The following is a 24,571-nucleotide window of genomic DNA, read 5'->3' as shown; positions in this document are numbered from 1 at the left end:
TTTTGTTTTGTTTTTTTTTTTTTCTTTCCCCTGAATAAACCCTACGCAAATCTATTACTTCTAGAAGTCCACTAGCATATTACTTGTATCTTGTGTACACTGTACATTGTAGAAGACATTGTTTTGAGTTCGCATGATAATGTGCTTAAACTTACACTTAATTTCATAACATGCTAACCTGTCAACTTGTGATTAAATTTCAGCATTTACACATAGAGTAACTATGAATATTTGTTGGAAAAAAAATAAAAAATAAAAAAATAATAAAGAAAAAGAAAAAAGGTTGTTGTTTATTAAGTGTCTTTAATATTTCTCTAAGTTTATTAGGAAATCATGCTATGAGAATTGAAATTGACTATATTTGAAACTTAGGGACTGAAATGACAAAACTAAAACTTAAAGAATTGAAATAACAAAATGTGAAACTTAAAAGGTCAGTTTTGCATTTTGCACCACAAAAAACTTGTCCTACCCTAACTTTTTTTTTTCCAACGCTTTTCAAAACCGCCATAATAGGTCAACCTATAGCAACGCTTTTAGAAACCGCTGGTATAGGTTGACCTATTATGGCAGGTCAATGCCAGCGCTTTCAAAACCGCTACTATAGGTCTCCTATAGCGGCGGTTTTTGAAATTGCTGGTATAGGTGGACCTATTACAGTGTTTCACAAGCGCCGCTATAGGGCTAAATTTTCAAATTTTTTTTTTTTTTTGGTAAACAACCTATTCCGATGGTTTTAAAACTGCCGCTATAGGGCTTACCTAGAAGGAAAAGAGTAACCCCTATAGATAGGGGTTACTCTTTTCCTTTTGTGTAGATACTCTTTTCCTTTATAAGTAGACCCTATCATAGTACTTTTAAAAGTGCTATAATAGGGTTTACTCTTTTTCTTTCGCAAATGACCTAGAAAAATACCAAAATACCCCCCGATGCCTAAAAAAGACCAAAATACCCCCCATAAACTTAAAAAATGACAAAAATACCCTCCTTAAAAAATATAAAAATGTCTGAAACAAAACCAAATCCCAAATAATGACCGAAACACTCATGAAACCTAAAAAATGACTGAAATACCTTGAAACCTAAAAAATGACCAAAATACCCTCTAAACATAAAAAAATGACTATAATGCCCCTGGAACCTAAAAAATGACCGAAATATCCCCGAAACCTAATATGACCAAAATCACCATGAAACCTAAAAAATGATCGAAATACCCCCCGAAACCTAAAAATGGAACAAAATACCTCATAAACCTAAAAAATGACCGAGGGCGTTTTGGTCTTGGGGGTATTTTGGTAACTTTAAAGGTTTCGGGGTATTTTGGTCATTTTTAGGTTGTGAGGGTATTTCAGTAATTTTTTAGGTTTCGGGGGTACTGTAACATCCCAGTCTAATTGCATATTAATTTTATGGATTTATATAATTTGTATTATCTTAATTGCTTTAAGCACATAAAGCTTTGATATTTTGATGTTATAAAATATTAGGTTTTGTTTTTAATAATGTAGAAAGAAGTTTTATAAAGGTAAGAATATATGTGCATAGTTATTTTATTAGTTAGGCCTTTCTAGAATATAGAACTATGGGAGAGTGATAAGTATAAATGTTAAAAGTTGTAAAGATGAGTCATCAACTCACTTTTCCCTTAGTACAGGGACGGACCTACATTAGGGCAGGGGGGGCCATTCCCCCCCTCCCCCCCCCCCCCCCAAAAAAAAACCTAGTATATATATATATATATGGGTTGAAATTTTAAATTTTCATCCTAATAGCCCCCCCCCCCCCCCAATTTATAAAAATAAAAAAATAAAAAACCAACAAACTAAAAAATAAATATAGACTGAAAACCTCAATTACAATTCTCAAATTTTTACCCTAACCTCACTCTTCCTCCACTCAGCCTCATCAACGCCTCCAATCTTCATCACTGCTGCTGCTGTTCTGCTCCTCCTCAGATCAGATTCGGACTCTTGCTACTGCTGCTCCTCCTTAGATCCGGACTATTGCTGCTGCTGCTGCTGCTCCTCCTCCTCCTCCTCAGATCCTTTGCTCTATTGCTCTGCCTTAGCTGGTTAGCCTTCTGCCCTCTGCCCTTTGAGTTTTTTTTTTTTTTTATGAACTGTGGTGTTTGACTGCTGTGTTTGTGAGTTGTGGCTTTTTAACTAATGTGTTGTGTCTCTCAACCACTTTGTAATTGTGGCTTTTGTGTGGACCGGTTTCAGTGTTTGTAAATTGTAACTTTTTTTTTTTTTTGGTTTTACTTTTATCTATAAAGAAATAAAGGGGGACCACTAGGACAAGGACAAGGACGTGACTAGTTTTGTGAATCTATGAGGCTAGTGTTTGGTAAGTCATTAGTGACTTTTTTGTGAGACCAATTGACCAAAGTCTTTGGTCTGATTGTTTTGGTTTTATCAAAAATTTTGTCTTTGTGACTTTGTGTGATGTGGCTAATATTAGTAATATATATGAATTTGTGAACTTTGTTTTTGTCACTTTGTGTGATGTGGCTAATATTAGCAATATATATAAAAAAGTGTCGAGTTCCATTTTGATAAATGTGTTAAAATGTTTAAAAAACACTTATTTTGTATGTTATACTTTGTCTACATTTTTATAATATCAAATGTTTAAGAAACACTTATTTTATATGTAGTATTTTGTTGAATATATATATGTTAGTTTTTATTTTTATAAAAAAAAAAAAAAAAAAATTTAAGCTTTGGCCCCCCCAGGTTCCGTCCCTGCCTTAGTAAGACACGTGCCCCACTCAAATTCTTTTCCCTTGTCTTCTTTGCTGCACCAGAACTCTTTCTTTGCTCTTCTTTCTTTTCCTCTTTCCTTGTTCTTGAATCGGCAGCACCATCTCATACCAACAGCCCTCATTTTCTCTCTCACCAAATCTCTATCTCTCTCTCTCTAAGAAGAAATCAAACTCTTACTAAAGTCTTAGCTTCAATTGTGGGTAAGCAAATAAGATTATTTTCTATTATGGGTAATTTTAATGGTTTGATGGTTTGTTTAATTTCCCTTCTATATTCTCTAAATTGATTGTTAGAAGCTGAAATTTGTGGTTTTGTGTTAGCAATTTGAAAGATTGAAGATATTTAGGTCAATTGGATGCCTATTAATGTATTCTAACATGTATATTATAGGTTTAAAAATACCCACATGAAATGAAGGCCATTTGCAATTAGTTGATGATTTTGTGAGAAAATATGTTAAAGTTGTCACTGTGACAGATTCAATGTTTGTAACATGAAAAAATTGTATTAAATCACATTCTGTGAATTAGGATGCTAGGAGTAGTTCTTATGAATTCTAAGACACACATGGTTGTAATGGAAGTGGCCTCATAGCAATTGGATCAATATAAAAATAATGGTTTAATTTCTAAGTTGCATGAAATTCTGTTAGGACAGATTTGAGTATGTTGTCTTGTATAATTTTTAGTAAATCATGGTTTTATTCTTTGACTTTGAAATTGATATGGTATATATTAGACATCCATAGGAGTGGCTCTGTAAAATTGCATGAAAAATTGATCTGAATGGACAGCCCATTTGTATTTTATAAATGGGGAATATGCTGCTGAAATAAGCAGTGAACAGTAAATGATATATCTGATTTTAAGGATTTAATTCTAAAGTTAGGGTGAATGTTTTGAGTTATAAATTAGTATGCTCATCTCTTGGTATGTCTAGATCATAGATAAATTTTTATGTCTTGGTTTCTTGATGGTTTGGTACATAATGTGTTTGATGAATGTATCTTATGTTGTGGGAACCTTTATGTGATGGGAATTAAGATTTTCTTAAGTTTGAGAGTTAGGTTGTGATTCATGTATAAGTTTAAATACTTAGGAAGAATTTGTTAGTAATAAGTTTTGGTCTTTCATTTAGGCGACGAGAATGAGAACATGGACACTTGAGCTCCTCTTATACAAATCTCTCACATCTTCTGTTTTCAAGTAAGGGATATGTGACATGTGCGTTTGATAAGTATAAGGATTGTTTAGAAAATTTATTATGCATTAAAACCTTTTAATTAGAGATATTACATATAAACATGATTTAAGTAAAAATATATGTTCATGACTTGTTAAATCAGATATATATATATATATATATATATATATTATATGATAATTTTAGCATATTAATGCTATTACTTATATCACGAATGTAATATTTAAGAATGAAGTGGATATGCTATTGTTATGAAATATTTATGTAAAAGTATAATTATTAGAAAAAAATATAGTTTTAGAGTTATCCCATTGTTATGATCTAAACTCAGCTAGTAAGGGTTATAGTATTGACATTTTCATGGAGATTTTGATTGGCCATTATAAGTGGCGAGGACTTTGTTGTACTTGCCCTCGTTGGGAATGGCAAACTTATGGAGGATGCCAACCAACCCCCATGGTTGATGATAGGATCACACCGAAAGGGGTGTGATACTTTCTGATATAATCCTGGGATTTCCTAGCATTGTGGGGAATTTGGATGCTTGGCACAATGTGCTAGAAGCCTCCTAAAGTTGTGATAGACTTACAATTCGACTGACTAATATGTATAATGAATGAGCTATTAAGCTATTTGGAATTTATAAGAAAAGTATGATGATAATAAAGGTATGTTGAATGTGTTATAAATTTGATGGAAAATTTATAATAAAGTATTTTATAGTTTATTTAAAGATAAGGTTATTGAATTATGTTTAAGTTCCTTATTATGTCCTTTTATTATTATATGAAAGGAAAATGATATATTTTCATCTGAAAGTTCATAAGTTGTTTTAAGAATGATATGAATAGTATGAAGACTATTTATTAAACCTGACATATCTATAAAATATTTGATTTACATGCATTTTTATTAAATGCTCATGGAGCTTAAAACCTTACTGGGTTTTGCAACTCACCCTATTATATTTCAATGCATAGGTTCTTTCCTGGAAGCAGCGAGAGTATTAGAGGTGGTAAGGAATCTGTGATTCTCGTTTGTTAGAATGTATAGTTTTTTTATTGTATAGTAGTTTAGTTCTTTTGTTGTATAGGAGGAATCAAAATATACTTGATCCTTTTGAGCATAGATGTAATTCAAAACCTTAGTTTGTTTCGAACCTTAGCTGTATGTCTTTGGGGTTAGTCTTGTAAATAAGAGTTTTGCTAAACGTTAAGTTATGTAGTATTTACACGAATATTTTAAGTTATAGCCAAGTTGTAATCTTGCAAAGTTCGAAAAGAAATGAAGTTTCAAGGTTTTTATCAATTTTGTATATTATGGCTATGCAAGAAAATAAAAAGGAATACAAGAAATGATTTTTGATAAGCACCTTGAGCTTTAGTTGGTTCGTGTTAGTATTGAGGTAAACTTGATATTAACATGCCAGTCATGCTTTAAATTCTGAAGTACAGGTTTGGGTTGTAACAATTGTAGTATCAGAGCATAGGTTATGATTCTATAGACTTTTAGATAGATGTAAGTGTTTTTAGAAGTCAGAAAGGGTAGCTCGAGCAGTTTAGTAAATGCATATCTCTTCAGAGACATTTAAATTTTGTTATGTGAATTCTGTTGTGCTCTATGTTTGTATAATTGCATGCCTAATTTACTGCACATACATGTTATGTTTGTTATAATGTTCATAATTATGAATATTTAAAAAAAAAAATGGTATCCTAGTATGTATGATATTGTTTCTTAATAGGATGCAAGCTGCAAAAATAAGTAATGTGTGCAACCAAGTGTTGGAGGAAATTGCCCAAAGGGTAGCAAATATCCAAGAGGTTTTTCTAAAGCAAAGGCCGCCTTCTTTTAGTGGCTCTACAAATCCATTAGAAGCAGAAAGTTGTGTTTTTAAGATGGAAAATATTTTTAAATTCCTTGGATGCATGGATTCTTAGAAGATTAATTATGCTGTGTACATGTTTGAAGGTCCCGCTGAAATATGGTGGAAGTCAGAAGAAAGACTTCTATTAGAAGGGAGAGGAGATAATGCCCAGATTAGTTGGGCATATGAAGCAAAGTTTATAGAATTGTCTCGTTTTGCTCCCCACCTTGTTTCTACTGAAACTTTAAGGGTTAAGAAGTTTCACAAATGGCTGGATGTCAAAATCAGACAACGTTTGATTACTTCTCAAGTTGAAGATTACAAGAATTTAGTTATAATTGCTGAAGCTATAGGAGAAGACATTCAAGAACGTACTAAAATAAAAGCTACATTGGAACATAATAGAGGCAAGACAACAAAGTTTAACTAGCCCTAGAAAGGAAAATCCTCCCTTAACTCCTCCAAGAAGAATGTCTTTCAGTACCTGCCAAGAGTTGTAGAAAAATGTTCACAATGTGGAAGGCTTCATTTCGGGGAATGCCGCGTTGCCAACCGTACATGTTTCCATTGTGGGAAACCTAATCATTTTATTAAGGATTGTCCAAATAATTCTAATAAAGGAAACCCCACAGTTGGAAGTGGACAAAAGAGGCCTATGGTTTAGGGAAGAGTTTTTGCCCTCACGAAACAAGATGCACAAGTAGCACCTAAAGTGGTATTAGGTACTCTTAATATTTTCTCTAAAGTTGCTCATGTTTTATTTGATTTTGGCTCTTCACACTCTTTTATATCCCCCGCTTTTGCTGATATATTACGCATGAGTTCTGAGTTGTTGGATTGTGAACTATGGATGTCTACTCCTTCAGGTGTAATGTTATGTGCTCAATGGGTGTATCAAAATTGTGTTATTAATATTGCTGGTAGGGATCTAGTTGCAGATTTACATATGCATGACTTTGATGCCATTTTAGGTATGGACTGGTTGTCAACTTACCATGCAATTGTAGAATGTTTTAAGAAATGTGTAATCTTTCATATACTTGGCCAATCTAACTTCTATTTTAAGGGAGATAGAAAGGTTAAACTGTTGAGTATAATTTCTGCTCTTCAAGCTAGGAGTATGCTTAAAAAGGGGTGTATTGGCTTTTTGGCATATATGATTAACTTTGAAGCTACTAATGAAAAGTTAGAAGATATTCCTATTGTAAAGAGATTTTCTAATGTTTTTCCAGAAGCCTTACCTGGCCTACCTTCAGATAGAGAGATTGAATTCTCTATTGAACTTTTGCCTGGTACTGGTCCTTTATTTAAGACTCCTTATCGAATGGCTCCAGCTAAACTTAGAGAGTTAAAACTGCAATTACAAGATATGCTTGATAAGGGTTTTGTTAGGCCAAGTGTTTCACCATGGGGTGCACTAGTTCTATTTGTTAAAAAGAAGGATGGAAGTTTGAGACTTTGTATTGATTTTCGAGAATTGAATAAGGTAACAGTGAAGAAGAAGTGACCCCTTCCTCAAATAGATGATTTATTCGATCAATTACAAGGTGCATCAATTTTCTCAAAAATTGATTTGTGTTCTGGCTATCATCAATTGAAGGTGAAGAAGGATGATATACTGAAAACTGCCTTTCTAACCCGATATGGTCATTATGAATTTCTCGTGATGCCTTTTGGATTGGCAAATGCACTAGCTGCTTTTATGGATTTAATGAATAGAGCATTTCAGCTTTACTTAGATCAGTTTGTGGTGATATTCATTGATGACATTTTAATATACTCTAAGAGTCAGGAAGATCATGAGAAGCATTTGCGGATTGTATTGCAAACTTTAAGGGATAAGCAACTCTATGCCAAACTAAAGAAGTGTGAATTTTGGCTAGCACAAATTTCTTTCTTAGGACATGTGATATCAATGGACTTGTTTCTTCAATGCACATACTTTAGGTTACAAGGCATATATGTAGGCGTCGTTGGTTTGATTCCACCAGTGTAATGGCAACTCTTGCTTTGGAAGTAGTTTGTTGCGTGGCATTGTATGCTTGCTTTCACCAGTTTCTCTTATAGAGCATAATGTTATTTCGAAGGTGAGGTTGTAATATATAAATTATGGAGACAACCAGTATTAGTTGATAATTTTATTTTTCTTTGCTATTTTGTTTTTTTATTAAAATAAAAAACAACTCAATTTTGACTATTGGATTTGTTATTGCCAAATTAAACATTTAGTAGCTGCTACAATAGTATTGAAGGGTCTTGAAGTTCTTCTTTTCATCTTTGGCATCTCCCTTGGAGCAAAGCAATGTAGCAACTAGTAAGTTAATCTCTCATTCTTTGACTATGTATGATTAAATAATTAAATAGCTCATGTCTACTTGTGGAACAAATGCAAACTAGCAAAATATTGGAGCTTATCTTTTGGTTTGTATATCTTTGCACACCTCTCCCTATTTTAGTTTACAGTTTGTTCTCTCAATATACTTAGTTTAGTAGTTTCTTCTCTTTTTACATGATTTTGGACGTGAAGTCACCTAATTTACGTCTTTTAAGTTATCTTAGTAGTCTATAATTTAGACCTAGATTTTGTAGAATTAGCAGCTTCTTGTATGTTTGAGTTCCTCTTTTCGTGAGCAAACCAGTGAATTGCTAAAGGGTGAGTAAAATCTGCTTCATAATACCCTACTATTCTATAATTATATGTCAAAATTACTGTTGTGGTGAGTTGTTAATTTGGAGCAAGCGAGTGGCTTGCATGGTGATATAAGGTAGTCTATTTTGTATTATTGGGAGTGTTTATTTATATTTGAAACTATATGTGAGGTGCTCGTATATATCTAGGCATTATCAACTTATTATTTAACCTTAGTATGTGCATTACTGAAATGGTGTTGTAGGTAAAATTCATAATTCATTATATGCTTGTTATGCTAAAATGTAATTTCATAGTTTATAATTGGTAATTTGTTAGACCATGAGCATGGTTCTATTGTAATATGTTGGTATATGGTTGACTAATGCTCATGATTTAACAAAGTGGTTTAAGCCATATGGTAATTTGTAAATCTAAATTTTCTAGACTTGTATGTAGACTGGGTTTGGATTGTGCAATTTGTAGACCTAATTTGTGTAGACTTAGTTTGAGATTGTGTAATTTTTGATTCTTAATGAATGTAGTTTTGATCTTTTCACTTTTGATTCTTAGCTTAGATTATGTCTTGCTCTTGTAGCAGAAGAATCATCTTGAAATTTCTTTTGAGTTTTGGTGATGAAGTTTTCCATAAATTCATTTTAACATGTGTGTGTACATAACATTGGTCCTTTTTTACTAGGAATTTGAGGCACGGTATTTAGGAAGTTGCAGAGCTTAGAAGAGACAAACAAGTGAAAAATGTCAAGTATTTTCTCTTGTCTTGCTTCACTTGAATGCATGTTGCATGCCAAGTGTTTGGTAAATTACCTCTATAAGGTATACAATTAGATTACTTGACTTTTAGTTGTGATAATTGTTATATGTGGTTATGAGTTGCATTCCTATTGTGTTATTTAGCAACGTTGTCGTTAAATGAACTTATAACATTGTCTTTATTATATTTAGGATGGTGACGATGCGGGTGATCATTCTCCTACTATGCAAAATCAATCATCAAGCTTGTGATTTTATTTTTTTTAGTTTGCAACTGTGATATAACATTCTAGACAATTGGAATCTCTTGTATTAGGCATAACAATTATTATAGCTAAAAATTGTATTATTGTATAATATTAATTTGATAGTTTGAATATGTTTGATTATTGTGGGGTCTATACTGGCGTGTGTCAACTAGATCTAGTCCTTTATTTTATCTTGATTTTTGTTTAGTTACAAACAGGTTGGGAAAACAAAATGTAGGGAAAATATTTTTGCCTAAATTTTTTTTTTTAAAGGACCTATAGCGGCGCTTTTGAAATTGCTGCTATAGGCCTTTTTAGTTTGTATTAAAAAGGCCTATAGCAGCACTTTTGAAATTGCCGCTATAGCCTATATTTAAAAAAGGCCTATAGCAGTGCTTTGAAAACCGTTGCTATAGGCCATTTTTAGCCTGTATTTAAAAATGCCTATAGTGGTGCTTTTAAAACCATTGCAATAGGCTATATTGAAAAAAAAAAAAAACCTATCCCAACACTTTTAAACCGCTGCTATTTATATTTAAAGAAAAAAAATACCCTACAACAGCGGTTTAAAAAGCGTTGGAATAGGGTTTCAAAAACGCCAAAACCTATACTGGCACTTTTAAAAGCGCTGGTGTAGATCAGTGGACCTATTGCCACACTTGTTGCGTAGCGTTACAAAGTGCCGAGGAAAAAAGCGTCGAGATAGGCCTTTTTAGCCTATAACAGAGCTTTTTCGGGCTATCCTAGCGATTTAAAAATGCTGGGATTGCCCCAGTTTTTTGTAGTGTTGGCCTTTATTATTTATTTATTATTTATTTAAAGCTAAATTCAAGTGCAACACTAATTAGGGCCCAACCTAAATGGAAATAGTAGATGACATTGCACAAAATTGCACCTTAAAGCTCAAGAGACAAAGGATTTCTACTAAATGATGTTGGGCTCCTCCAAGCCGATAAACTAATTGCGAATTAAAGTGCTCGAGTCCAACTATTCCATACAAGGATTGGGCCTCTTGAGCACACTATCTGCAAATCAAAGTGCATTGGACCTCCAAAATGGTCCATTCACTTCTAAATGAACCAATGTGAGCACTTCAGCCCAAAATTTCTTGTAGGAAACTAGAGTTCCTAAAAAATTTTGTAGTTCAACTCCCAATTTCCTAATGTTTCAAAGAAAACGTTCAAAGTTCAAATTGTTTGTCTTCATTGTAATTATTGAATTATAAAATTAAATAATAAATAGTCATATAATTATTGTCACCAAAACATTCGCAATAATTTTTTTTAGTCTAAACTCATGTTTAAATTATATTATATCATATAATTTTCATAAAAATTGTGACCTACATGTTATAGTGGACACCGAATCATTTGTTTCTTCTTCTTTATTTTTCACTTTTCTTCTTTATGTCATGTGTACACTATAAATACATTAAAGTAATTAGCATAGTTTCTTTAGGTTAAACTTCATTGCCAATGTTTGAAAAAGTGATACTACTCTGATTTAAAAATTCTACTACCAAACGTTTATAGAAATTTAAGAGGAGTTTCATTATTTGTTTTCTATTATTTTATCAATTTACTATTATTTTTACTGTTAATAAGAAAATTCAAGTCACACATTGTGTTTGCATTATGTGGCTTAGTTTAACTATTGTGAGTTGTATGATTTTTTTTCACCGTGTGACTATTTAATAAAAAAAAAAACCACGTGACTTATTATAACTACATAAAAAGTATTAGCATATGTTACTTTAAGTGAAATCCTTTCTCAAAAGATTAAAAAAAAAAAAAAATTAAAAACTACTTGGACTAAGATTTAGTTATCAAAAGTTTCATTTATTTATTTGAAAGTATATTAGGGGGCACTTAGTCTTATACGATATGCTTTAGTCACGTAACTTTGTTAAAGCGTACATAATAAATGCATAATTATAGTATTTTAATAAATATTGTACGCATGAATTTTGGTTAGACACAATGAATTTCATAACTAATAATAAGTGGTAAATTTCTATAATGCAACATAAGGATTACTAAGTGTTAAAAATTAGGGGTGTTCGCCAAACCATACAAACTGCAAAAACCGCACCAAAACCGCTCGTAAAATGGCATAACCGCACCATACTACAAGTAACAGTGCGTTGTACTACATGATACAATGTGGTTTTATAATATGAAAACCGCATTAACCGCACCGCATTGCACCCTTTATATATATTAATATATTTATTTATTTAATATTAAATATGTATGTGTATATATATATATATATATATATATATAATAAGGACAAAAGATCAATACATTAATAATTTAATATCCTAGTCCCTAGCTGTATCTCATTGTTATGTAACTTTAGTAAAATAAAAAATAAAAATTTTATCACTCTCTCAGCCCTCAAAAGTCAGACCCTAGCCACACTTCCACCTAGACTACTCACTGCCGTTGCACTAGTTGCTTATACTATTAAGGTATTCATGTGTTCAATTCAAGTTTTTTCATTCTTAAAGTTAATCTATTCGCCTATTATACTATTCACTTAGGACAAGTTGTTAAAGTTAATCTATTGTTAAAGTTTTTCTTTGTTCAATTTACTACGGTTGCACCAGTTGTTAATTATATATATATATTTTTTATTGATTTTTGTGTTGCCGTTGGTATACTAGCACTTGGAACTTCCTATGTTAGATATTTAAGTTAGATATTATTTGTTTATTGATGGGTCCTATGTTAGGTATTTAAGTTTAATTTTTGTGGGTTTTCTTTGTTTTTGTTTGATATTGAATCTGGGTATATATATATATATATATATATATATAAACTTTGCTTTTTGCTTAGAAGGAAGGAGAGGAAAAGGCAGATTAGGAAGCTAGCAATGATAGAATGTGATATTCTATTTCAATTTACACTGCACCGCACCGCACATGTGACAGTAAAATGAGGTGCGGTGCGGTTATGGTTTTGGCTAAACTATACACCGCACCGCACCACACATGTGACCGCAAAAATGAGGTGCGGTGCAGTTATAGTTTTAGCTATACCGCATCACAAAGTGCGGTGCTAAAAATGACCTAAAACTGCACTGTACCACACCACGAACACCCTTTTTTTTTAAAAAAAAAAAAAAATTATCACCTCAACAATTGTAAAAAAGTAGAGAAATTTGTCATGCCCTCTAAGCATCGAATCAGATTGTGCAAAAATTATTGTTTATTTTAGCATAAAGTCCTACCTTTCTTTTTTACATAACCACTTTTCAAAAACACACTTATCAAATTATCTATTCTATACTGTATTTCATTAAAATATTATTTTTATCAATTTTTTATTACTCTCCCAAATAATCTCTCTCTACAAGTAAAGAAAATATTAAAAAACATATTTGCATATAAACAAGAATCATTTATATTTGCATGGTTATTATATCTATAATCTTATTTTGCATAGTTTTACACGAACTTGATGTGGGTATTTTTGGAGTTGGTTGGGAAAATTGTAGACTTATGCTATTTCAGAGCATTCACATAAGCTTGTGCAAATTTTTTTGTCTATTTTAGCATAAGAACCTATTTTTTCTATTTTATACATTCACTTTTCAAAACACTACACATAAGAAATAATTTATTTTACACTATATTTTATTAAAATATTATTTATTTATCAATTAAGAGAAAGAGAAATGATAAAATGATTAAAAAATGAGATACATAGCTATAGTAACCATGTAAATGAAACACATAGTTTTACATGAGCTTGATGTGGGTATTTTTGGAGTTGGTTGGGAAAATTGTAGACTTATCATATTTTAGAGCATTCACATCGGCTCATGCAAAAATTTGTCTAATTTAGCATATACGAATTTACTTTTTCTATTTTACACAACTATTTTTCAAAACACTATACATCATATTATTTATTTTACACTACATTTTATTAAAATATGATTTATTTATCAATTAAGAGAGAAAAATGAGAAAATAAGTATATAAAAAAAAAAACAAAATACTTAGCTATAGTAACCATGTAAATATACAATTGATATACGATCATTGCAGCAATTTTGCAAATTTACACATACTTAAAATGATTGATGGGAGTGATTTTAGAATTTTGCATCTAATGTGAACAAACTTAATTGTTAAAAGAAAATGTTGAGGAAAAAAATAAAAAAGAACAAGAGAATAAAATTTAGGAATATTCACTATATGTGACCCAATGAAAGGAACCCAGGTGTTGGAAAACAATTGGAAAGACACACGTGTTCTCTAAAGCGGGAAGCGTACTAGTCATATACTAAATAGAAGTAGTACTAAACTTGACACTATCTTACGCCTAGGTTTATAACGTTAACTATCACTCTTTGAACGCCGCCGAGACAGACAGAGAGACTCTTATTCTTCACTTGCCTCATTTTCACGCTTTATACAGGTACCTCTCTCTTTCTCTCTATAAATACAAACACACATTGACACAAACACATGCATACACACACTCATATTCAACACCCATGTAGGACTGTCATGGATGTATCTATCTATCATATGCAGCCATGCTTTTTGACTTATTGGTAGCTTGTCTAGTATGTTCAGCTTGCTGCATTTTTTTTTCTTCTTGTTTTGGACGCTAGGTGTATGTGAATATGTCTGTGTCACTGTGTGTAGCTTGTGATGGTTGCTAATTGTTTGTATGTTAACTTACCCACTTCCTGAAAAAAGGCTTTATCTTTCGTATTTTGACACGTGTATGTGTTTGGTATGGTTGTTGAGGTTTGTGGATAGCGAATTGTTAATTGTTCATGGGATTCTTTTCTTGGTTGTTAATGCATGTTGTATGCTTGAAAGAAAATTATGGGGTTGGGAATTATTGGTTTTGTTTTATGTATGTAATCTTTTTTTTTTTTGGATATATGGTGGCAAGTTTGATATTACTTGTACATTAAAAAATGGAAACAAGAAAATTAATGTTATTTTATGATTGGGATAATATATTAGAACTCAAGATTATAATTGGAATAAAAAATTTATACTTCATAGCATGATTTCCTGTATGTTGTTGGTATGAGAAGCCATTGTTATTTTCCATTATGCATAAAATTAATTCTCTTATTGATTCTGAATTAGCAACAAAATCTTGCATTCTCATACTGTGCTTTCTGCTTTGCTGTTTTTTCTTCTCTTAAATAATTTTTTTTTTTTTTTTGGGGGGGGGGGGGGGTGGGGGGATTTTTACTGTGCTTATCATTTGAAGCGATACTGGATACAACATCAAAAGTAGTTTGATGGGTTTCAAATTTCATAAAATTGCTTTTACTCAGTATAATACTGGTCAAATCTTGGTTCATGCTAACTATAAAGGAAATTCTTTTCAGTGTTAGAAGAAATGAACTGAGTTTGGAAATATTGTGGTATGGGTCCTGCTCAACTATTCATGGACACTGACCTTGACATTAAACCTCACATAACAGCAAAAGTAGCACCCGATGAGGAGAAGATTAATTCCCTTAGAAACTCGGGTGGGAAGGGTTTAATTTGCAGGAATGGAGGTGCTAAAATTGCGACACAAGCTATTTTGGGTAATCAAAGTAAGGCTACAAAGTTCCCTGAGGATCTTGAGGTTGATATAGTTGGAAGTACAATTAAAAGTGACATTGGATGGACTAAAAGTGAGGATCCAGATGCAACTGATTATTCTAGCTCATTTGCTGACTCTGCATCTGATATAGAGAATTGTTCTGGATTGAGTGAAGGAGAAGTGGAATCACAATTCTTTGGGGACAACGGTTTGGGTTCTTCATTTGATACATTTGGTAATACACTCCAATTGAGGTTTGTTTTAATCCCATATATTTTACCTTTAAATCTCTCCCTCTCTCTCTCTCTCTCTCTCTCTCCCTCCCCTTCCTCTTGCTTTCTTGGTCAAAGATAAGATGGAGTATACTGTAACCCCACAAGTCCCCACCTACCAGAGGTTGAAACCCATACCTCTACCCTAGAATGAAGAAGTATGACTACACTACAATGGCATTTTAAATTCTATTATCTTGCTTATTTGTGTATTTTGAAATGAAAAGCCTAAGATAAAAACCTTATTCATATGTTTTGGTGTATAATTGTTTATCATTTTTAAAGTTCTATGTTGAAAATTGATGAATTGATAGTATTTAATACTCTTTAGCGAAGCTTTAGCTATTGATGAAATCAATGAATTATAGGAACTCTTATCCCAAGTTAGTTTTGGTATATTTACTTATAAAAAAAAAGTTAGTTTTGGTATAATGTACTCTTTTCTTATTTGATAAGTAGTTTTGGATAATGACTTAATGATAAAGGAACCATAAATTGATCTAGTAAGTGATGTTGTGTTCAATTATATGAAATCAGATGACAGTACCATTGCTGGGCTGTAAATCAGGTTATTAATTATAATGGTAAATCTAATTTCGATCCTTCCATCATGTTGACACAAGCATCTTTTTGTAGGTCATAAAGAGCTCATTCTTGACTAATGATATTTAACTGTATAGATGTTGCCAGTCTAAGGAATTCTATCTTCATAGATTACATTTGACCATTGGCTGTTTCTTAGATATTTTTATCCGTGAAAATTTCCAAAAATTGTAATTGTTTATATAAGCCAAATCAATCTAATACATGTCCAATGTGGGACTTTGTACACACTCTTGTCCACATAGCATTGTCACATAATATTGGGTATTATAACCTCTCCCATTCAAATCCGTGGGTCTACATTCCGTTCCCCTAGCCATATGGCGTTACTCAGAAACACTGACAGATTCTTGTATTTACCCAATTTCTTCCAGTTCTTCAGTGAGTGAGTCTAGCTATCTTTGGGATATGCTAATGTCTTTGGGTCTACAATAATGTGAATAATGGAATATTATGATCTAATCATTGTTTAGTTTCACTAAAATGGATGATAAATGATATGCATCTGCGATTATGTTATGTACATGCTCGTCATTATCTTTTAGATGTTTTATACAATACAACTTTGTATGCTTCACTTACCCAAGAAAATTCTTCCATTATAGGAAGAAGAAATTGACAAATCATTGGAGGAACTTTATACATCCTTTGATGTGGCGTTGCAAATGGACAGAATTGAGAATCAAGGAGATGGAGTTGCAAGCGTTAAAATATGCCAGAGAGCTTGCAGCATATGACCAGAGAAAACAACCAGGATTTGATCAGTTTACCTTTGAAGGATTGGGTTCAAAGTCATTGCCATTTTCTAGTCAATGCTTCAAAAAAAAGACAATAAAGAGGAGGAAACGAAAGAGAGTTGAAGACACAACTGATTTAACATCATATATGTCAAAACATCACCTTTTCTCTTATCTTGGTACAAGCTTTTTCTTTAACTATAATGGTTTTGGTGCTTTGCTCTCCAACAACACTGCCAACCACCCCCCCCCCCCCCCTCTCTCTCAAAAAAAGAAGTAAATAAATGTCAATGTGTGACGTTGTGTTATATCGCAGAGCTTAAGAAGTCTGATCCAGATGGCATTTCAGTGGCTGACGATTTTGGTAATCCAGGTTAGAATTACTTCTGCACATGTTTTATCCGTCGAAAAAAGATCTACTGCATTTGTATTTTGTTTGTGCTGTATAGTATGCCATGTTACCTGAATAATAAGGAAGGCAGTAAAGTATCTTAAGGATTTTTTATTCCATTTTGGTATTTTATGGACTTTGTGCGCCTTTACAAGTTTTGAGATAGAGTAGTTTACTTTTAGCATCTAAATTTTAGGTAGTGCAATATTGTCAATCTTTGTCAATATGGCTAACTGCATGTTGCTCTTTTCCATGTTCTGATGTTCACCTTTAATTTCAGTTTAAATGATAAGAATTTCTTCTGTTAATGTTGATCATTCTACTGATATGAATGTCTTTCTTCAAATGTTAACTCTGAATGCTGCTGCTTGCTATCATCTGGGGCAGTAATCACAGATCAAAATGACCCTTGCAATGACAAATTTGGCATTAGTAATGATTGGTCATTTTTTGAGTTTAGAGATGGTGATAATTTTTTGGAGCAAGTCCTTTGGAAAATTGAATTGGTGCACTCTCGGGTTCACAAGCTGAAGAGTCAGATTGATGTGGTCATGTCCAAAAATGCTGCTAGGTTTTCTTCCTCGGAGAATTTGAGCCTTCTAGCACCTGGTGATGCACAGACCAGCTCTGCTCATAGTCCTACATTCTCTGCTGGCAATGGAGACGCTATATCAGTGGGACCTATATATTCTCCAACTAAACATATATCAGAGTATGATCATGGAGATCTTGTTATGCCTGAAAGTGCCATTTCAAGTTATAAGGAGGCAATCCATGTTCCTGATATAATTGAAAGCACAGCTGGACTGTTGTCTGCTGCTGATGTCACCCTCCATCAGCCACAGACTGGAGATTCATGTGAAAATGTAAGCCTCATCCCCTTATCAATTATATATATAATTTGGTTTATTTATTTTATTTTATTTTATTTAACTAGATGCTTCCTATGGTATCATACTAATTTAACTGCACGTTTTTATAAAATTCGGCCTTCTTTTTTCATTTGGCTTGAATGTTAGTATATAAAAGTTCCACCGATCCCCTTTCTAATCTTTAAATTCTGAAATTAAAGCTTTATTAAACTTACATAATACTGCTTCTATATTTTTCAGAAGCCACGTTCCTCTTACCCACTATCTCTACCTATCAAAAAATAAAAAATTCAGTAGCCCCAGCAGAGTATACAATTATTCCAACTACGGCAAATAGTTTCTGCTTTTTTTTGGATAAGTGGCAAATAGTTTCTGCTTCTAAATCTTTCTAATTGAACAAAATAACGTAGGGGTGGAAAATTTCTTGTACACTTGCTTTTTTACCATCTATGCGTCTTTGATTTTTCTTTTTTAACATGTGTATCTGTGCGAGCATGAGTGTGATTGTTTCCTGAATCTAATTTGTAAACTGGCTTCTGACCTTTTCCACTTTTTCTTGGACAAATATCAAAACCTCAAGTTGTCCTTTGCAAGAATATGTATTCAATCCTAGTGTTTTTTTTTTTTTTTTTAATTGTAGTTTTCACAACACTGTTAGGTACTTAGGTCCTACTGCACTTTGTCATGCTCCTGGAAAACGCCAGCTCTAGAAATAGGTTGCACTGTATTCTGCAGTAAATGGTCCACTGACATTTGTAGGCAATACTCTTGACAAAGTAATGGTATACCATTGTATCATTTCTCACATCACCTAGGATGAGGTCGTGAGAATAACATCTCCATTAATATAATTTCCTATAATAAAATCTCCATTAACAACAGCAACAGTCAAGCCTTATGGTCCGTTTGGATTGAGGAGGAGGGAGAGGGAGTAGAGTAGAGTAGATTTGACCCAAAATTAGCCTATTTTCAGCTAACTCTACTCTCCTCCACTCCCCCTCTTTCCCCCTCTCAATCCAAACGGACCCTTAGCCCCAAATTTTTGGGATTGATTATGGATCCTCAATAGATTTGTCAGGTCAGCCACATGTATTATTTTCTACTATTCTATTAATGTTTGTCTCTGTAGAAGCCTATTTTTATGGGATTCTTATGGGTTCTTGAACTCCCTTGATATGTTCAGTAAATCTTTTGTGCTGTCACATCGGTCTAATGGTAAATGATTGATCCCTTATTATTGTGATGTTTGATACCTGCAGATTGTAGATAGTGTTCTGATACATACTGAGGCAGCTGAAGCAGAAAGGCACACTTTCAAAATGATAGGTAACCAAGCCACTGAGATGCATCAGGAACCAGAGATAGGCGAGCAAGAAAGCACCAATCTCCCTTTAATTCCAAAATCAGAACCTCTTACTGTCCCCTTAATTCCAAAATCAGAACCTCTTATCGTCCCTTTAATTCCAAAATCCGAACCTCTTACTGTAGAAAAATCTGTAGGGCCTCAGGAGCAATCAACTCTGAAAACTTGTTTAGCATCAGATGTTAATTTTCCTAAGAATAAGAGAAAGCGTGGGGAGCGCAAAGCTGGCTCAGTTGGTTGGAGCAAGAGATCGTCAGGTGAGCCTGATAGCCAGTGACTGAAAAATAATCTGAGAATCTCTGTATTTCCCATAACATGCAAATTATGAGGCTGGATAACAAATGTGTAGTGTTATTATGTATGAACAATTTTCAGATGAATATAGCTTCAGTTTTCGTAGACCGGGAATCATGCAGTGGTTTGGACAGCTCCATCAATTCTGCAGTTTCTCTTATTAGATTTTTTTATTTTTTATTTTTTTTGAGAAACAGTTTCTCTTATTAGTTGGAAACTCATAATAGCACAAGACCACAATTAAAAAAAAAAAAAAAAAAAAAAAAAAAAAAAAAAAAAAAAAAAAAAAACTACACAAATTTTAACAGGGTTGTGTATTTGGTTTTGGACCTCGTTTTTTGAAGTGGGGGTCACTAGACCAAAAAACTCATTCATCCAACAAAGATGTCAGCAGTTTTATGCTATAAGAAGCTGATTGTCTGTAAGACAATTAGTCAGCAATATTGCCGGAATTATTTGGAAGTCTGCTGGTTCTTAGGCTACACTATGAGTACCTCAGGTTATGCAAGCTTGTTGTCACGAATTTTCTCAACCCAACTTTATGTCCAAGGTGTCCAAGCTATACCTATTCATTCAAGCAGTTCTTGAATTTCATGTAATAGTGATTGTTCTAGTTGACAAAACCCTTCTCTTTCAAATGTAAAACTCAACAACAAAAAGATTAGTAGAGTTGGGGTTAGTTTCATTACAGAAATACCCAGCTACCATGCATTGCCAAATATTCAGGTTGTCTCAAAATTTTGAGATTAGTTATAGATTCTCAACAAACTAATTAAGGTTGGTCGATCACAGCTATTATTTTTTATCAACCCATTCATATGAGAAATTTTACTTTTCATATGAGAAATAACTTCTGGACCGAATAAATTGGGCCAGGTGGGCTTTTTTGGCTTGGATTCATCTCAAAACACACAATGGACTCGAGTTGATCAAGTTCACGTTGCAATGGTTCCTTTTGGCCCAGACTACGTACAAAGTTGATTGATTAAAATCATGATGCTGAAGAAACGTAGGCCCGTTTCATCCAACACAGATGACTTTATTTTTACTTCGGCCCTCTTCCCTTGAGTGATGCACTGATGCTATTGACACAATTCTTTTCCCAATTTCTCAATGCATCATCAATTTCAAGGAAAAAAAATATATAAAGGTTGCGTTTGGCATTGGCTTAAAAAACCTTTTAAAAAAAAAAAAATTAGCTTATTTTTGTTATTATTCAGTTTATTTTTGCTACTATTATGGGTCCCATTGTACTTTTTTGTACTATTTAAGTATTTATGGGTTTCATTGCACTTTTTGATACTATTCATGGGTCTCACTATACTATTTCAGCTATTTTTTATTTTTATTTACAGTACTTTCAGCAAAAAGTTATCAGTTTTAACTAAATAAGCTTTTCCTAAACGAACTCTAAACTTACTATTAATTTTACTGTATAAAACAAATTGGGAAAGTTGATGAGTAGTGAGTGGCTACTCCTACTTGTGTCTAAGGTAGGACCTACCTGGGTTGCATGAGTGTGGGCATGCTGGTTGGTTAATGTGGGAAAAATGAGTTTAGGCTATGATTTGCTAGACCAATCATGGTTGGACTACAAATGGTTGGTGATGTTGCTTTGTGGACTACGTAGCCGGATTTGAAAAGGTTGCCATTGGCACGGCTAAGCCCTCCACTTGGTGTGTAATGGGTCAAGATTGAATTGCTGGGCATCTGCTTGGATTGGCAAATGTGTTTTCATGGTCTATGGTGGGCTGGAACATGTGTATAAGCTGTGTACGTGTTAGGCAGGTAGCACTATCATGGTAGAGCATTTAGAAGCAATTATGTGTTGGAAAAAACCCTTTTTTTTTTTTTTTTTAATAGTTATGGCGTTCATTTATGATGATAACTCTTTATCATCAGACCAAAACACCAATCGATTTTTAGTGTAGGCGGGGATTAAACCCTATATCTCCTATTTAATCATTAGAGACTTTATTAGTTGAGCTAACTTGAACCCATAAAAAAAGGTCCCAAGATAGCAGGTAGTTGTTTTTTAAAGGTAGTTCTCAAATTTGTGTAGATAGTCTAGGAATAGTTTTTTTTTTTTTTTTTTGGGAGCAAATAGTCTAGGAATAGTTATTGGTAATTGTCATTAGATGTTAAATGGTGGGTTGTTATTGGTTTTTATGTGTGGAGAAAAAAATTATTTAAGTTGTGGATTTAAATTAGAACCAATAACAATTTATCACCTATGATTTGTTGTGAACATGATTTGCTTTGTGGACTATGTAGCGGGATTTGAAAAGGTTGCCATTGGCACGGCTAAGCCCTCCACTTGGTGTGTAATGGGTCAAGATTGAATTGCTGGGCATCTGCTTGGATTGGCAAATCTGTTTTCATGGTCTATGGTGGGCTGGAACATGTTAATCAGCTGTGCACATGTGTTAGGCAGGTAGCATTATCATGGTAGAGCATTTAGTAAGCAATTATATGTTGGAAAAAACCTTTTTTTTTTTTTTTTTTTTTTGAGAGTTATGGCGTTCGCTCTTGATGATAGCTCTTTATCATCAGACCAAGACACCAATCGGTTTTTAATGTAAGTGGGGATTGAACTCCAAATCTCTTATTTAATCATTAAAGACTTTACTAGTTGAGTTAACTTGAACTCATAAAAAAAGGTCCCAAGATAGCAGGTAGTTGTTTCTTAAAGGTAGTTCTCAAATTTGTGTAGATAGTCTAGGAATAGTTATTGGTAATTGTCATTAGATGTTAAATGATGGGTTGTTATTGGTTTTTATGGGTGGGGAAAAAAGTTTTTTAAGTTGTGGATTTAAATTAGAACTAATAACAATTTATCACCTATGATTTGTTGTGAATATGATTTCCTTCATGTTCCTTAAATTGTTGGGGTGTTAACAATATGTGCAAGAGGAAAAACAGAGTGTAAGAGTATTCTCATCAAAGCTTTTAAAAATTTTAGAGTTTAGCATCTCAAAAAGTCACTTTATTAATTTTAACAACTCATTTTACAATACATCTAACATCAAAGATTCTATTTTTTTACCATTTCGTTTAAAATAATATAAAACAACCACACAAACCACCTTTTCCACCACAAGCATTAAAATAATAATATTTTTTTTACAATTGGAGCTACAGTGAACTTTCAAATATGAAAGCTCATTGTAGCTTAGGGTGTGTTTGGATACTGCTTTTTTTTGTTGAAAATTGAAAACTGAAAACACTGTAATAAAATAATTTTTAAATGTGTGAATAGTGTCATGAGACTCATTTTTAATAAAAATTTTATTGAAAAAAGAGGTTTGTGAGTCCCGTGAACAGTGCATGGGACCCACTAACAGACACATTTCAGTGAAAATTTTGCTAATCAAAGAGGTACTGGGTCCCGTGCACAGTGCACGGGACCCACTGATAGACAAAATCCCACGTGAAACGCTCTTCTCAAAAAAAAAAAAAAAAACACAGATGCAGATGCTGATAAATATCAGCTGTATCCAAACGGGTACTCAGTTGCTTTTTTTTTTTTTTTTTTTAAGTTTAGCATGTTTGTTGTAGCTTGCTTTTTGGTGCTTTTTACAAACTTGATGTTAAAATTTAGCATTTATAGCATTTAGCATTCTTAATGAGAATGCTCTAATATGAGGGAAAACAATGTATTTTTTGTATTTGTACGAGTTTTGTAAAACTTCGCGATTGGTTTTAAATTAGGCATATCCCAAGTGAGTGTTTTGTGTAAGCAAGTCTTAGTGCCCTTTGTATTTTGTGATAAAGTAATAAAATTTGAGAGTATTCTCCATTTAATTTTTGTGTATGTTTTGAATGTGCTATGTATACTTGATTTATACAAATTGTTGGCAGGTCCCTTTGTGTGAGTGTTGAGTTGTTGACTGAGGCTAAGTAGGGCATACCCCCTTTTTTTAGAGAGAAGTAGGGCATACTTAGTAATATCATAACACAAAATTTAGGTAAAAAATCTGCCTGGTGACAAAAGGGTATTATCCAAAATAAAGTTTCTTCATGCCGTATCACAAATTTTATAAAATGCTGTAATCATTAGGGACTAGGAGTTTAAGAACTAACTATAGGATTATTCTCCTTATTATAAGCACAATGAATCTGCCAATAAATCCAAATAAAGACCAAAAAGGTTCCAAATCTCCAAAAGCTTATGTTTTATGTGTTGAATTCCCAATTTTCATTATTATGTTTAAAAGAGATATCTATGCCTTAAAAAGATTCAGAAAAAAATAGATAAGGTTAAAAACCAAGAAAAGGAAGTTGAAATCTAGCTGAAAAAGTAAAAAAGAAAAAAATCTGGGTAAAAAATCTGCCTTATGACAAAAGGGTATTATCCAAAATAAAGTTTCTTCATGGTGTATCACAAATTTAACTAAATGTTGCATTCATTAAGGATTAGGAGTTTAAGAACAAACTACAGGATTATTCTCATTATTATAAGCACAATGAATCTGCCAATAAATCCCAATAAAGACTAAAAAGATTCCAAATCTCCAAAAGCTCATGTTTTATGTGTTAAATTCCCAATTTTCATTATTATACCATTAAAAATGATTAAGAAAAAAAATAGATAAGGTTGAAAACCAAGAAAAGGAAGTTGAAATCTAGGTGAAAAAGAAACAGTTTTTTTTTTTTTTTTTGGATTTTAAGATTTCTTCAAACATGTGGATTGGCAATTGGAGTGGATTCATAAAATTCAATCATATGGTCCCAAAAAAGTCAAAAGATAAAAATTGGTGGGGATTTCTTCCATAATGCCAGGCTCAGTGCTGTTTATTTAGGTAAGATCATATCATGGTGCTTTGCACAGTGTGTGTCAGACTTGCACGTGTTGGCAACTCATTGGAACTGAATTGGCATCCTAACATTCCTAACTCGCACGTGATATGTTAAAAAATACACAGGTAAGAATGATTAAAGGAGAAAAGGACTATTTAAAAAAAAATTATGATGCAT

At 32.8% G+C, this 24,571-nt stretch overlaps 1 protein-coding gene and 1 long non-coding RNA gene across 4 annotated transcripts; both read left to right on the top strand.

Annotated features, from left to right (window-relative positions):
* The first annotated feature begins 2,811 nt into the window (after positions 1-2,811).
* On the top strand, positions 2,812-9,600 carry LOC126703257 (uncharacterized). Its single transcript, XR_007647982.1, has 6 exons — positions 2,812-2,968; positions 3,906-3,973; positions 4,952-4,986; positions 8,068-8,152; positions 9,168-9,304; positions 9,434-9,600. It is a non-coding gene; the product is annotated as an uncharacterized LOC126703257 (long non-coding RNA).
* Positions 9,601-13,758: 4,158 nt separating this feature from the next.
* On the top strand, positions 13,759-19,701 carry LOC126703255 (uncharacterized). Of its 3 annotated transcripts, none has more exons than XM_050402217.1 (6): positions 13,759-13,919; positions 14,860-15,316; positions 16,543-16,853; positions 16,991-17,047; positions 17,453-17,931; positions 19,197-19,701. In XM_050402217.1, the coding sequence occupies exons 2-6, from the start codon at positions 14,898-14,900 to the stop codon at positions 19,575-19,577; spliced, it is 1,647 nt and encodes a 548-aa protein (XP_050258174.1). In that variant the 5' UTR covers positions 13,759-13,919; positions 14,860-14,897; the 3' UTR covers positions 19,578-19,701. The 3 variants fall into 3 exon arrangements, with proteins under 3 accessions (XP_050258174.1, XP_050258176.1, XP_050258175.1); XM_050402219.1 differs by lacking the exon at positions 13,759-13,919 and adding an exon at positions 13,954-14,058; XM_050402218.1 differs by lacking the exon at positions 13,759-13,919 and adding an exon at positions 13,958-14,070.
* Positions 19,702-24,571: the final 4,870 nt, after the last annotated feature.

Source organism: Quercus robur, chromosome 10 (assembly GCF_932294415.1).
Source record: "Quercus robur chromosome 10, dhQueRobu3.1, whole genome shotgun sequence".
Lineage (NCBI taxonomy): Eukaryota > Viridiplantae > Streptophyta > Magnoliopsida > Fagales > Fagaceae > Quercus > Quercus robur.
Note: the sequence above shows the minus strand (reverse complement) of the source record. Positions and strands in the feature narration are given on the sequence as shown.